Source organism: Fundulus heteroclitus, chromosome 4 (assembly GCF_011125445.2).
Source record: "Fundulus heteroclitus isolate FHET01 chromosome 4, MU-UCD_Fhet_4.1, whole genome shotgun sequence".
Taxonomy (NCBI): domain Eukaryota; kingdom Metazoa; phylum Chordata; class Actinopteri; order Cyprinodontiformes; family Fundulidae; genus Fundulus; species Fundulus heteroclitus.
The window spans coordinates 13,034,770-13,050,138 of record NC_046364.1 but is presented as its reverse complement, the minus strand read 5'-3'; the positions used below and the strand labels follow the sequence as shown (position 1 = coordinate 13,050,138).

The 15,369-nt window shown below is 38.1% G+C and overlaps 1 protein-coding gene across 1 annotated transcript; it reads right to left on the bottom strand.

Moving 5' to 3' along the window:
- Window positions 1-382: 382 nt before the first annotated feature.
- On the bottom strand, window positions 383-4,669 carry LOC105933808 (protocadherin-20). Its single transcript, XM_012873518.3, has 2 exons — window positions 4,459-4,669; window positions 383-4,070 (listed from the first exon to the last, which is right to left on the bottom strand). Exons 1-2 carry the CDS (start codon window positions 4,498-4,500, stop codon window positions 1,449-1,451), a joined length of 2,664 nt encoding a protein of 887 aa, XP_012728972.2. The 5' UTR covers window positions 4,501-4,669; the 3' UTR covers window positions 383-1,448.
- Between the last annotated feature and the right edge of the window lie 10,700 nt (window positions 4,670-15,369).

The following is a 15,369-nucleotide window of genomic DNA, read 5'->3' as shown; positions in this document are numbered from 1 at the left end:
AAACTATTTTGAACTGTCATGTCATTAGCATTGTGTGTGGTGTAATGCATTAATCACTTCAATACTAGATCACACATCTGAAAAAGTGTATTTGAGTTAATTTTACTGACTATTTAACTGTTCCATGATTTTCTAAAAAGCCCCCCCCCCCCCCCCCAGTATGGAATTAATACTTTGTGTGTTTTTATATTTATTAATATCCAAACAAACAGGCAACATGAATATAGGTAAACCTCAACCTGTGTGTTGCTGTATTAAACAACCTGTTAATAAATGGGTATATAGGTGAAAGAAATGACCTTTGAGGCTTTCATGATTTGATAAAGGATATCACACAAACAGTTTTAAATATACAGGACATATGAGACATACCAGCATCGGATAATATCCAAAATATTATAAAAATAAATATCTTTAATAGTTTTATCTGATTTTCTCTTTCAAACACTTGAAGCATATTTTACAGACACATTAATAATGGCATTATTCTTTAAATTAGAGTGACATCATTTAACGTTAGACACATGTATGACAAAAAATTGTGGAAACAGTTTCATTTATTATCTTTAATGAACTTTTAGCTGTATTGGATTGGATTTTATGTGATATAAATATAACTGACTACAGGTAGGTTTCCCTTTTGGAAGTCTGTTATATTTACTCACGGTGCTTAGACAAGATTTTGACAAAACAAAAAAACCCATAAGGACCCCGTGCTAGCTCGTTTCTGGGATATTCTTTAACATGCATGACATATAACTCATTGCAGTCCAAAGCAACCGACCTAGAACTAAACAATGAGCCTGATTGTCCCGGAAAAGCCTGCCAGGTCTCTGGTTAAGTTTTGAAAATGCACAAATCAAGGATTTCCGAGAGAATGCTTTCTCAACCAGTGTGTTTCACAACATTTAAGCTTAGAAATTACATTTTTGCCTTGTGAACATACCTGGACATTTTCTTAGAAAAATAAATATTTCAAAATTTCTCAAACCTCCACTGACAACCACAATGGATGAATCCTTTCTTGAAGTGATTCAAGAGATTGGACCCCTGGTGCTGATACGTGTCTTTTGCTATTTTCATACCAGTGCAAAAATGTTACATAAAGTTGTACAACAGTTTTTACAATATTTACAAAGGAACTCAGTCATCTAATCAGTTGCTCTTGCTGCTTTGCTAGAATGCAGTAATCATTCTCTTGCCAATCATTTTCTGATGCGTCATATTTAAATTAATTGTAAAGAATCATGAATACAAATGCATCATGAACAGGACGACAAAATAAAATTACAAACTTAGCCCCTTCCGTCCTGGACGTGTTGCAGTAATAATACTAAAATGGCCAAAGCAAAAAGAGCAACTTCATGTGAGAGCTGTACTTCTTACAGTTATAGTTGTAAACATTCACGTAAACAGTGGTAGTATTTGGATGTGTGCAAAACTGATTATCAGATGTGGGACATCGTCCTGAGTTTTCTGTTCAAAAAGTGTGTTGAGCCGTTTTTCATTTTTAAAGGTACTTCCACTTCTGAGCTTTTCTTCCTGATCTTTTTGAATCTCTTGCAGCATATATAGGTTGTCAACATGACAACCAGGGAAAACAACCCCAGACATGCCACTGAAAGAGCGATGAGGACAGGTCGACAGGGAAACAGCTCATACCTCTCAGGCCCATCTGTCATCTGACCGACGTACCAGGGTTTCTCTTCAATTTCTATGTCAATCTCTCTGGTCAGCAGACTATGGATGTAACTCTCGTTACTCACTGTTTCATTGACAAAGAAGTTAACCATGACCGTTGAGTAAAGTGGTTCAGGTTGGCCATGATCACTAACCTTCACCAGAAGGCTGTAAAGCCCCCTGTTGTTGAGCTCTCTCTTTAATGTTATGTTTCCTGTTTCTGGGTCAATGGCAAATGACCCTGGCTCACCACCTTTCCTTTTAATGATACTGTAGGCAATCACAGCATTCATCCCCGTATCTTTGTCCACTGCGTACACTTCTGCGATTGATGTTCCAGGTGTTGTACTGGGCAGCAGTAGCATGTAGGACTGGTTGGACTGAGGGAAGAGGACAATTGGCGGGTTGTCATTGACATCCAACAAGAGCACAGTCACCATGGTAACAGAGGACAATGCTGGCTCCCCACCATCAGCTGCCTCAATCCACAGGTTGTATGTTCCTTGCTGCTCCCGGTCCAAAGAAGTCTTGGCCCTCAGTGCACCTCGGCCAGTGTCTATCATGAAGATGTCACTGCCGTTAATGATGGACAGAGCTACCCACCCATTTTTACCAGCATCAGCATCTGTTACAGAGAGGACACCAATCTCCCCATACCCAGGAAAGTTCTCCGGCACAAAGAAGGTAAAATCCTTATTAATGAAACGTGGACTGTTGTCGTTGCGATCCAATACAGTCACTACCACTGTAGCAATTGACTCCCTCCTGGGCGTCCCCTGATCCACTGCTCTAACTATAAACCGATATTTTTCTTTTTCCTCCCTGTCAAGGGATGTAGCAACAGTCAAAACCCCTGTGAGACGATCCAGAACAAAAATCCCAGGAGTATCACCCCCAAGGATGTAAATTACCTCCCCTCGACTTTCACTGTCTGGGTCAGAGGCTTGGAGCTGGGTTAGGAAGATGTTTGGTGAATTGTTTTCCTCAATTGATATTTCTACCAAAGACTGTTGAAACACTGGCGCATTGTCATTCTCATCCAAAACTTGCACTTTCAGGAAGGTCTTTAGGACTTGACCTTGAGTATTGTTAGCAACCACAATAAGCTCATATCCCTGTGTCGTTTCATAGTCCAAAGTCTCTGTAGTCTCTAGTAAATACTCATTCTCTAACTGCTGATATGGGACAAGGTTGAAGGGACCGGATCCTTCCAAATAACAGTCAACCTTTTGGTTTTTGTCCATGTTTTTGATGGTAAAAAATGCTATTGGAGAAAAGGCTGGTTCAGACTCCTTCAACGTCACCACTCCATCCTTTTCAGGTGCAATGTACCGAGGTATAACAGCAGGGGGTCCTGTAACCACTTTGCTGACATAGATGGTTATAGTTGCAACAGCAGGGATACAGCCGGGTCCATTTGCTAGAGCAGTCAGTTTGTAGAATGTGGCTGTGACAGAGTCTATTTTCCTAGCTAGCTTGATCCTGCCTGTAATTTTGTCCAAATGGAACAAGCTCCTGGTGTCCCTTGGCACACGTTCACTGTAAGCGTAGCTGATCTGAGCATTAGCACCAAGGTCAGGGTCAAAAGCATGCAAATGTGCCAAATGTGCCCCTTTGCTGGTATTCCCGTGCAGAGTGACATTAATTTGTGACTCTGTAAATTTGGGGCAGTTATCATTTACATCTGTGATGGCAATTTTTAAAGTAGCAGCTCCAAGTAGGGGAGGGGTCCCTCCGTCTTCTGCTATGATATCTGTAACATATTCATCTTGCGTCTCTCTGTCCAAAAAGTCTGTCACAATGAGAAATGGTGTAAGCTCACCTCCATCGTTCTCCTCAACATCCAGAGTGAACACACCAAAGTCGTTAACCAGCCAGTAGGTCTGAACTCCATAAATCCCAAGGTCCGGGTCGACAGCGGACTGCTCCACCGCAAAACGGGCATTGACTGGTGTGTTTTCTGGGACAAACATGCAGATTTCATCTGTGGGGAACTTCGGCCTGTTGTCGTTCACGTCTTCAATTAAAAGCTTCACTTTGACAAGCTGAAAGTATTGCTGAGGCAACACAAACACGTCCAGTGAAAGAAAGCATCCGTGCTCCTCTGAGCTGTAAGGACAGAGGGTCTCCCTGTCAATCTCAGCAGTGGATGTGTAAAGCTCCCCGGTAGTATTATTTATGTTTACATACTGTTCAGTGACCTTCTTTTGAGTGAGGCTAAACAAAAAGGGGGGCTCAACTGTGAAATCCAAATGTAAGTCCACTCCAATAGCCCCGATGAAAGTCCCCTTGGGTAATCCCTCCTTTATCTTATAGATGAGCTCTTTTGCTTGACTGAAATTTGCCAGACAGGAGAGGGGGTTGGTGTACAGCATGAGGATGTAGAAACCCTGTAATACAAGAAAGTGAAAAGATAATTCAGTTTGACCAAAAAAGGTAGACGAAAACTCAGATTTTTTGTGAATTTTAGTATTTATGGTTTGTAGGTCTGCATGAAATTGTATATTTGTTTTATATTTAGTTTTAGAGGTTGTCCAAATAAGAGCGATCTAATTATTACAAGCTTCAATAAGAAATTAAATCTAAGTCCTGGCTTACAGTTACATTTGGTAGGTTTTTTAATACCAGAATAATAAAAAAAATGCATAACAAGAAAAATAAACTTATGTCTCCAGGGTAATCCTACAAAAACTCACCGTTTTTACATAAAAAAACAAAACAGTTTTTAGTAGAGTTTCAGTGACTTTAAAAAAAAATGCAAATGATCTTAAAACTTACCCATATTCTTTCTCTTTTGCTCGAGTGCCTGCTCCTGAACATGTTTATGTCCTCGTCTAGCACTTTCCACTTACAGCAGGATGAGTGGCAGCTTAACTAACTCAGGCATTTTGAGCTTTGAGCTGAGCAGACCTCTGCCGAGTGCTATGCCTTATTTCTCTCTGACTTGAACAAGTCATTCATCTCAGTGCTGGCTCAGGACACTCCCACCACATGCAAATCACTTCCTTGTACTAACCAATGAGAGGTGATAGCCAGTGGGAAATCTTGAGTTGACAGATTCCTCTTTCGTGCATCCTGTCAAAGCACATTGACGTAGAGGTGTACTGTTCACACATACTGACGTTGTCAAAAGCAGCTGTACGCCTTGCATTCCTGAGGCGGAGTAAAAGCATACAATTATCAGCAGGGCTTATGGTGGCACGACGGACTGGTCAAGACAGGAAATGTCGAGAGCCAGGAGATTATTTTAAATCCAGCATTTGTTAGAAAAAAACATCATATTTAGAATGTTATGTTTCTAAGGTACCCGAGGTAAACATTAGATATTCTAATAGCAGCTTCCAACAACTTTGATGTTATTCTTTCTAAATATACATAATAAAAAGAGGGAGGCATATTAGAGGTGTGTGTCGCAATGATCATGACTGATATACACGTGGCATCTTTTGTTGTGTACTTTATGTCTGCAAGCGGCACAAAAAGAAAGACATCACAAAGGCAGCAGAGGAGAGAACATGGCATCATAAGTGCTTGTGTGGTCTCACTCTGGATTGAGCCTCTAACTAAATCAAGCCCCTAATCCCCATGTGTTCTAAATGCCAGGCCAGCTGTTTGCCGGGATTGGAAGCATACTGCTCAGAGAAATTGAGTGATTGAAGTTCTCTGGACAAGGGCGGATTGAAACTGTAACTCATACTTATTTTGTCTCACAGTGGGCTAAATGTCTTCCACCATTACTCATATTGGGGTGAAATATAAACGTATTGTAGCTAACCTTTGTTTCTTAGCGCGTCTGGAGAAATTTCCTTTGTAAAAATATACAGCGCACTGCGGCAACAGAGGTAAGAGTAAAATTAAATGGAACTAAATGATAAATGCTTCTTTCATCCTACAGCTAAAAACGTTTTGGCCCGTGCAGTGAGCCAAGAAATATTTCTGCAAAGAAAGACTTAAGGCAAGGGAGGCCGAGGGGCCTCCGAGCGTGGGAACGCTGTAGATGAGGCAGAGTTTGAACTGAAATTCAGAGGCCCCGAGGTGTGCTTACTTACAGACAATGTCACCGGCTGCTGTTGCTGTCAGGTTAACTTTCATGTGTTTTGTAGTTATTTATAGACTTTGTGTCTATGAGTGAAGCCCAAACTGAAGATTTGGAGTTAGCATTAATTTTCCAACCAAAAACTTTAGAGAGAGGATTTCCCTCAATGAATTAGTTTGATTCAAAGTTAATTAAATAATACCTGACATACTGTACTAAATATCAGCACCGCAATCATGCTATAAATCTTTATAGTATGAAATATTAAACAATATATCTTTAATAATAAACATGCAGTTACATGTAAGAGCATAAAACATAGAACTTAACATTTCTTCAACAGTGGGAACTAAGCCAAAAAAAAAAAAATAAGAAAAAAATAAGAAGTTAAGTAGGTCCTCTGGATGGGTTCTTGAAACATGTCTTCTCTTCCCCAAGACACTTCTTCAATCGAAGGAGTCACAAGTAAACTCTGTAAACGCCTTATAAGCAGTGCCTTCAGATAGCGGATCAACACGTTTAATGGTGATAGTCAAAACTGGTTGCTCACATGCAAAAGGGGACCATCCGGCTAACAATCAATCGTTAGTACTCTGATGGCTGCTTATTGTTCCCAGAGGACAACTAAGGTTGTTTTTGAGAGGTCTAGCTGCCTAAAGGCATAAACTTTAAGGTTAATAGAGCAAATTCTTTGAAGAAACAACAACAAAAAACTTACATACATCACTTGTTACATAACTTAATTTTATTACATTTGTGAAACAGCACCCTAAAAGACTGCTGCGGCTTTATAAATCTGTTTTATTAACCATGTGCAGTATTTATGATTTGTATAATTTTAAGGGTAAACAACATTAAAGGAAATTATGTAAATATTTCAGCTCCCTTACATTTTAGGTTGCAGATTTTGAAGTTGCAACCAGTTGGTTAGTTGTAATATTTAGACCATTCTAATTAAGAATGGTTTAATACACACAAACAAAGGCACTGGGTGAAGATGTAGAAATAACTTTTTCCTCTGCATTGCTTGGTCACACTAGAAGGTTTTGACAAAATATGTTGCTGAGCGATTGAAAAATTATCTGGTCACACTAACGCCACACCCTGATTACCGATTATATGTTGTGCTCTCATTCTTTGTTGGTTTTCAGCTATTTCTAAGACCTCATTTGTGTTATTGTCTGAGTGCTTATTGACAGAACCTGTTTTGATTTTTATTACATATATTTTTATGGTATTGTTTTTTGCTTTATACCTTTACATCATTTGATGAGAGCTTTGCTTTTACTGCATTAAATGGTGGTGACTTAAATTTACAATGGAAATTAAGTACAACTGACTGCAGCAAAACACGTCAACAGCCAAGCTCTGTGATGAAAAGCAACTGATGCCCGGAAAAGGCAAATTATGGATGGCAAAGTAGATTCTGTTTTCTTGGTTCTTGATTTAATTAAGAAACATGAGTTAATATGAATAGTGGAGGTTGAAAGGGGATGTTAAACAATCCAAGCCAAGAATAGAAATGACAGAGAGACAATGGCACTGAACCTTTGTTTTACTACAAGATTTTATTCAAGGAATGACAATCTTTAAAGTTGATTAATGTTTTAATTGTTAAGTGTCACCGAAAGAAAACATTTTTTTTTTCATAAAATAAGAACACAATGGAACCAAAGATATAGTTATGTTTCATGCGTTTTGGAAACACTATTAGCTTTTTCAAAAATCAACAGTTTTAAGATATGCCTGTCTTAAGGTACAAAGGTTTGGGTAGAAATGACTCTGTCACCTTTGTAACTGTTAAATACTGAATCTAAGAGATACTGTAAAGCTATAAGACTGCCTTGCTGGTGTTTACCTGGGGAGCAATTTGAAAAGGGATTCATCAAAATTATGTAGAGTTATTAGAGTATGAGTAAACATACATATTTTAATACATTTTTCTAAATTATCTGTGAATTAGTGACATCATTAAAAGAACTGTAGCACAGGGACCGCTAAGATGAGACATTTTCCCATCTGAGGTCACATACACTGTCACTTCCAGTATAGTGGGTTGCAGCAGAATGACATTGTTCTCTCTACAGACTCAGAAATAAGTCCATGAAGAGGAAGGGACTTCTTTTCTTCTAGCTCATAAATGTGCACTGTGGAATGATTATTTTTAGGTCAAGTTAAATGTTTAACAATATATTTAAGATAAATTGCTGTTCTATTTGATGATTTGATTCAGACTTGAATAACATTTGAATCCCAGTGCCATAATATTATTGTTGTTTTTTGATTGATTGACTTTAGTAAGTAAGGACGTGAGTAAATACAGTTTATTTGATAAGTACCTTTCACAGATAAAACTCTTACAAATTATTGTAGAGGAAACCAATAAAATAGCTATCAAAAATAACTGGCAATAGAAAAATTTGACTTTAGATTATTATTTTTTTCTTCTAAATTTAGGAAACATCTATTTGATAAGCATGGTTAGAGCAGCAACATGTAACTTTCAGCGACTAGGGGTGCTACACCTGTAGCTTCCAAGTTTAATGCCCTGGAAGGCCACAGGCAACACTGCACTGTCACAAAACTAAACAGTCTCCCTCTGTGTTTCGGAATCTGATTGCAGACCTCTTTGGACCAGCAGATTGAGAAGTACTTCACTTACGTGCAAAGGCAAGACTACATTCACCACTCCAGGTTAAATCCTACATCAGAGAAACAAAAATATGTCACATCAGGTAAGTTTCATATATGTTTTGTTTTGTTGTAACATAAAATGGGTCATGTGATAGATCCGACCCTCTTGAGTAAAATAGGTGAGTTTTTGAAACTGGATGCATGGAGCATCGATACGTGGCAAGTGCTGTATATTGACCTGAAAAATCATTTAATATATCTCAAACTAAGCTAGTACTTTGGTCAAGACTAACACAGTGCTGCTTTAAGGTAAATTTGAAACTCCAACCCTCCGCTAAGACACCTATCAAATTTGGTGATGTTGACTGGTTAAGCGTCCCTGAACCAGTTTGGGCTCAAAACATCAACACATGCCATCTGTCGGACTTCCTGATCAGCTCGACCAGAAATAATTCTTATAAAATCTGCTATTTGTTTTTGCCAGTCCTGTCTGCTTCCCATTGGTGAGAGAGAAAGAGACGTTCTCTGCATTGCATTTTGATGTGGATAGAAATTGCCAAAACAATCGATCTTTTTGTTGATAACCGCCGCACACCAAGTGCAGCCCGAAGTATTGACACCTGTGCTGAGAACTGTGACTAGCCTCTGTGTAGCGATCAACCAAGGCTGAATTGAAGGAATTTGTGCTACCATTTCTCACCTCAGACACAAGGAAGCGAGGTGCTGGAGCTCGTTTCCAGCGCGTGACCCCTAGACAGAGGAGAGAATGACATCTTTGGCCACACAGGTGGGATTGTTTATCACACAGGGAGACTTAAGGACAAAATAAGCTTACTGGGACAGAACTGAAAAAATCTTTTCTGCCTGCCTTCTGGCCCTGATTTCTTTAAGAGATAGCTCGAAACCAAATAATAAGGCACTCTTTCACGCCGGGTCTTTATATTACATTTTTTATTACATGAAATTGGTTGAATGATTAGTTGATTAATGTTCATTCATTATTCTAGCCAAAGCTTCTCTTTTATTATGAGCAACTGAAATAGATTTTTTTTTCATTGTTTTTCTTCATGTTTTTGTGAGTCCAGTTTGTTTGCCTCCAAGTTATTACCTGTAAACAAGATTAGTTTGATTAATAATACATTTACACTTTGATTCAATTAATAGCTCCTGGTGATTTTTCTTACAAACTCTGGATGACGTTTTATCTCTGATGGAAATAAATGACACTGCAAAGAGTAGCTCAAAATGCTGATCTTTTTCAACTATATAATAATTAATGATTCAGTGGGGAGGGGAGGGGGGGTAAATCATGTCAGACTGATCATGTCAGAACTTTTTTTTGTTTGCTTAATTGACATGGAAAGAAATACATGAGACTCATTTACAGATTTATATGGTAGTATAAAATTAAAATAGTGCAGGTGCCTATGATTCTGTTTAGTATATGTTTGAGTTTGTCTTCAAAATGTGGTATCTTATATACTGTAAAAAGTTAAAGGATAAATAAATAAATAAATAAACAAACACAACTGAAGGTTGCACAAGGAAAGATACCAAGTCCAAGAGGCAGTATTGCTCTGGTTTAATTACATCATTTGTTGGTGTGAGTCTCTGTGAGATGAGGCTGTGTAATCTTTGTGCAGATTCCCTAACAGATGTCTGGTTAGTGTATTGGTCTATATTTAATCAAAGACCTAAGCTATGTTGATGTCTACGAGACTGCATCATGTTAAGATAGATTTCCCCACACTGAAGTGTTGGAACTCTAGTTTTAAATCAGCTTTTACTCATGAAACCAAAAAAAAAAAACTGCAGCCACAGGAGCTTAACAACTAAATGCTCTGCCTTTCGTTTTACTTCCCTGCTTTCCACTGTTGGCTATCTTGCTCGTTATGTGAGTCTAAATGTATGAAAATTAAAAGGTGTGTTTGAAAGTTTGTGATATTCAGCCCCATCACGTCTTTAAAGCATGTGTCTTACTTTTGATGCGCTTCTGTTCTGAACTATGCGTGTATTCTGGAATCATTGGTGTAAAATTCACAGTGATCTGTTGTGTTTCTTTGCCGTGACATTGCCATCTGGAGTTATTTGTTTTCTTACAGTGCCTTGCAAAAGTATTGACCCCCGTGGCATTTTGCATGTTTGGTTGCCTCACAACAAAACATTGAATTAAAATAGGTTGTTTGAAAGTTTAAACTATTTAACTTACAAAACATGCCTACAACTTTGACAAGTTGTACAACAAGCTGCAAATGGGACAACATACCAGAAAACTTCAGCGTCCATAACTGTCCACCTCCCCTAAAGTCAGCCCTTGCTAGAACCACCTTTTGTGACAACTACAGCTGCAAGTGACTTTGGATAAGCTGCTATGAGTTCGTCACATCTTACCACTGGGATTTTTGTCCATTCCTGAAGGCACAACTGCTTCTGTTCCTTCAAGTTGGCTGCTTTTCGCATGTGAACAGAGATCTTTAAGTCTAACCACAGATTCTCAATCGGATTAAGGTCTGGACTTCAACTAGGCCATTTCAGCACATTTAAATGTTTAGCAGTATGCTTCAGGTCATTGTGCTGCTGGAAGGTGGACCTCCGGCAAACTGACACAGGTTCTGCTCAAGAATATCCCTGTATTTAGCACCATCCATTATTGCTGGAACCACAATGCTTTACTTGTGGGAATGGTGTTCTTGAGGTGATAGGATGTGTTGTGTTTGCTCCTGACAGCATTTTCCTCTGTGGCCGAAAAGTTAAATTTTGGTCTCATCTGACCAGAGCACCTTCCTCCATATACTTGCAGAGTCGGCCACGTGCCTTTTGGCAAACTCAAAACGTGTCATCTTATTTTAACACCTAGTAATGGTTTATTCTGACCTCTCTTCCATAAAGCCCACCTCTCTGGAGCATACAACCTATTGTGATCCTATGCTGTGGAGCTCTGCAGTTCCTTCAGGGCTACCTTTGGTCTCTGTATGCATGTGCAATTGTGTGCAGATGTGAGGTGTCTATGACATGTAAGACCTTTTCACCCAAGCGCCGGAGTCTTTTAACTTTTCTAAAAAGTTGGTGGCACTCTGACTTATCTGATGCTTACATAGCGTATACTACAGTGTTAAATGCATAGTAGGGCCCTGCTGGATGTTTATCTTCCTTTGACATTATATCTACCTAAGCTATTGGAGCAAAAGGTAGATGCACAACAATGTGACTGGATTATACAATCATAAAAAATTGACGATGAGATCATTGGAAGCCAAGCTTTCCACAGGGTTTAGATTAGACCAGTAATATTTCTGCACGACTGTCTGAAGATCTTAAACACACAATGCTGTCAAGACAGCTTAGAACAATAAAAATGATAACTGCTGCTAAAGAATAAGCAATAGACCATGGGTAGAAGCTTAGTCTCACTTTTGAGCTAATCCGTCAAAAATAATAAAGCCTAATGAATAATGTCTCAAACAATGCAAATTAACCCAGAGGGCAAAGCCCACTAATTACTATAATTCTTAGAGTGCAACAAAACAATGTTACATTTCTGTACAGCTCGAAGTGGCACCACCGCAGTTTTGTTTAAATAACAACCATGGCAAATATTGTGCACGTTGGCAAATTAACACTCAGCTGTTTAAAACACTTATTCCTTGAGGATGATTTAACAAAACACGTGCAACCTGTTTTACAAAAGCAGTAGTTTAATTGGCATAGCCAGCAATGCGCTCGTTAGTAGGTCAAGTCAGTGAGAAAGACATCTAATCAGTCCACATATTTTTCATTGTGACTGCTTAAGAATTTTGTTCAATAACTAGCTCCAAGTTTCAATTAACTCTGTGATACCTGGATGCAAACAGATGCACCTTAAGATATTAGAAACTGACTTTAAGGTGAATTAATTTCAGTATATCATTTCAAAAAGTGAAACTAAAATATTAAATAGATTATAAATACATTACAGAGAATCAGGTCAGTTTTGGCATTAGCCACATATGCAGTTGCCAAGAGTGCCAGCTGCTGACAAATCAGAAAAGAAAAGAAGAACATTACTGAAGAGACATAACATATGTCACAATCTGCTGACTTAATAGAAGTACAAAAAGACATGAGAATGACCTCATGGTTAATTTAATCTACAGAGTGTGAGTGATTGCTGACCTTTCTAATGTATTTCTTAAGTTACAATTGTGCTAAATAATATTAGCAATCAGGTTTTTTGGATGGTGTTACAAGCTAAAGTAATGAATTGTAGCTTGCATCAGTGTCATGTTTTCCACCTGAAAAGGCGATGAACTAATGTTAGAACAGCATTATATGAATTTAGTTGCTGAATGGTTGTTTGACAGGATTGCCTCAAGTGAAAGAAGAGGCTATATCAGGTCCAAACTAAATTTATAATTAAAATAAAATAAATACAATTTTTATTTATAGTCCTAGTATTATTTAGCCTTTGCATCCTCTTGTTGCTCCAAAAAAGACAATAGTTTTATTATTTTAACTAGGGATGCATGATATATCGGCATCATTATATTAATAACCGACGTAACCCTAGGGAGAGATGAGAGGTTGAGATCCCGCGAGAGCTGTGCGTAACTGACAATAACAATCCGATTGACTCAGGTAGGAGCAAGCCAATCAACTAAAGTAAAACATTGTAACGTTTAAATATTAACCATTGTGTCATATTTCCCAAATAAAACACACTGGACTAGGAGACCTTAACCAGCCTGGAGAGCTACTTGGACGAGTGTTTTGACAGCATTGTTCCACAAACACGAACACACCATCGTCACAACGGTCCTGTTCCAGCTCAGCAAGCTCCTTTTTCTTTCACCCCTTGTCACTCACTGCACCTTCTAAATTTTCTGTCTTTCTTTATCTTATTACTCTGCTTCCTTCCTGTTGATCAGACAACCATAAGCACTTGATATGATGTCAAATGGGTCTGTGTATATCTATATCTATAAGGACATGCACTTTCCAATTTCAGCTTCCCACTCACATCTATAGTGAATCTAAGGTTTGTGACATGAAATGTGCATGGAGCTGGCACCAGAGAGAAAAAAGTTTAACATTTTTAACCAGAATAAAAAATTAAAGGCAGATGTTGTCTTATTACAAGAAATTCACATACAGCTACAATTTTAAATGACCTTAACTTACCTGAGTTCCCTAATGTGTTTTCCACCTGCTATAACTCTAGACAAAGAGGAGTAGCAATTTTAATCCACATACACGTTAGTTTTACAATATTAGACACAATTACAGACCCTGAAGGTAGATTCATCTATCCATTCATCCATCCATCCATTTTCTGACCCGCTTAATTCCTCATGGGGTCGCGGGGGTTGCTGGTGCCTATCTCCAGCATTTAAGGTAGATTTATGATAATAAAAATATCTATTTATAACCAAATGTCAGTATATGTGGCCCAATTGTTTATGACCCCTCATTCTTTCACAAACTTTTCCATGCACTTTCAAAACACCTGGGTTGCTCTCTATTTATTGGGGGCAACCTTAACTTTGGCCTATATTTGGAAACAGACAGGTTGAATACAACAGGGACTCAGTGCAGTTGGCAATCATTAAATGTAGTCAAACAATACATGAGTGACTATGGTCTTTGCGATGCATGGCGATCTCTTCATCCTAACAGTAAGGAACATGCTTTCTTTTCAAATGCCCATCATTTCTACTCTCATTTGGACTATTTTTTAATCAGCAGCTCGCTTCTGTTGGACATTTCAGATGCTGTAATACGTGCTTTTGCTGTCAGTGATCATGTTTCTTTAGCCCTAATAAATAAAAAAAGTACCCCCACAAAACAAAAGCTGGAGATTCAATACATCATTGCTTAAAGATGAAGAATTTATCAAATATTTTAAAGAAAAGTGGGCTTCATACTTGGAGTACAATGATCTACCAGGGACATCAGCATCTATCTCCTGGGAGGCAGGGAAAGCAGTGATGAGAGGTAAAATCATTTCATTCTCATCTCGTAAAAAGAAAATAGAAAACAAAAAGATTAAAGAATTTGAAGAAACCATCAAATTACTAGAAGCGTCCCAGGAAGAGGAAAAGCTGAGTAAAATCCATGAAACAAAATCTAAAATTAAACAAATACACTGAAAAACAAAATAAATTTTTAATACAAAGACTTCAAATAGAAAACTTTGAACATGGCAATAAGTCAGGAAGTTTCTTAGCTAATCAGCTAAAATTAAATAAAGAAACAACAATTATATTTACAGTTACAGACTCAACTGGTAATACATTATATGATCCTGAAAGTATAAACAACACATTCCAAGATTTCTATAAATCATTATACACATCGCAGATAAACCCATCAGATAATGACCGATCAATTTCTGGATAAAATAACACTTCCTAAATTAGCAGATAGTCAAACAATGACCCTGGATTCACGGCTAACAATAGTCAAAATTCTGGAAGCTGTAAAAAGCATGTCCAATAAAAAGGCTCCAGGTCCAGATGGATTCCCAGCTGAGCTTTATAAAGAGTTCTGGAATATTCTGGCAACAACGTTCCACAGAATTTTGCAGGAAACTCAGGAAAATGGCAGATTCTCGGCTAATATGAATTCTGCTAAAGTTAGTCTCCCTCTTAAGCCAGGGAAAGATCATGTGTTTCCTACCAGCTATCGTCCCATATCCCTTATTAATGTTGATACAGCATTTTGTCTCATCTTTTTTCCATCTTTTTCATCTTTTTCTTCTACTTTGTAGAAGAAGAAACTTTGTGTCCATTGAAAATGAAATAGTCCCAAAATAAAATCTAATAAAGTTTTTTGCATGTATAAATCGAGCGGAGCATTATGGCAAATGCAGTAATGCTCCACTTTTGAAAGTAAAATCTGTTTGGCTCGTATTAATACAGCATTTCTTAATTCTACACAGCCAGACAGGAAACGTAAGAAAAAAGAAAAAACGATGGGTGCATTGCATCAGACAAAGAGTTTTCAGTGGTGGCCGAAAAGTTCCATTTTAGTCTCATATGGCT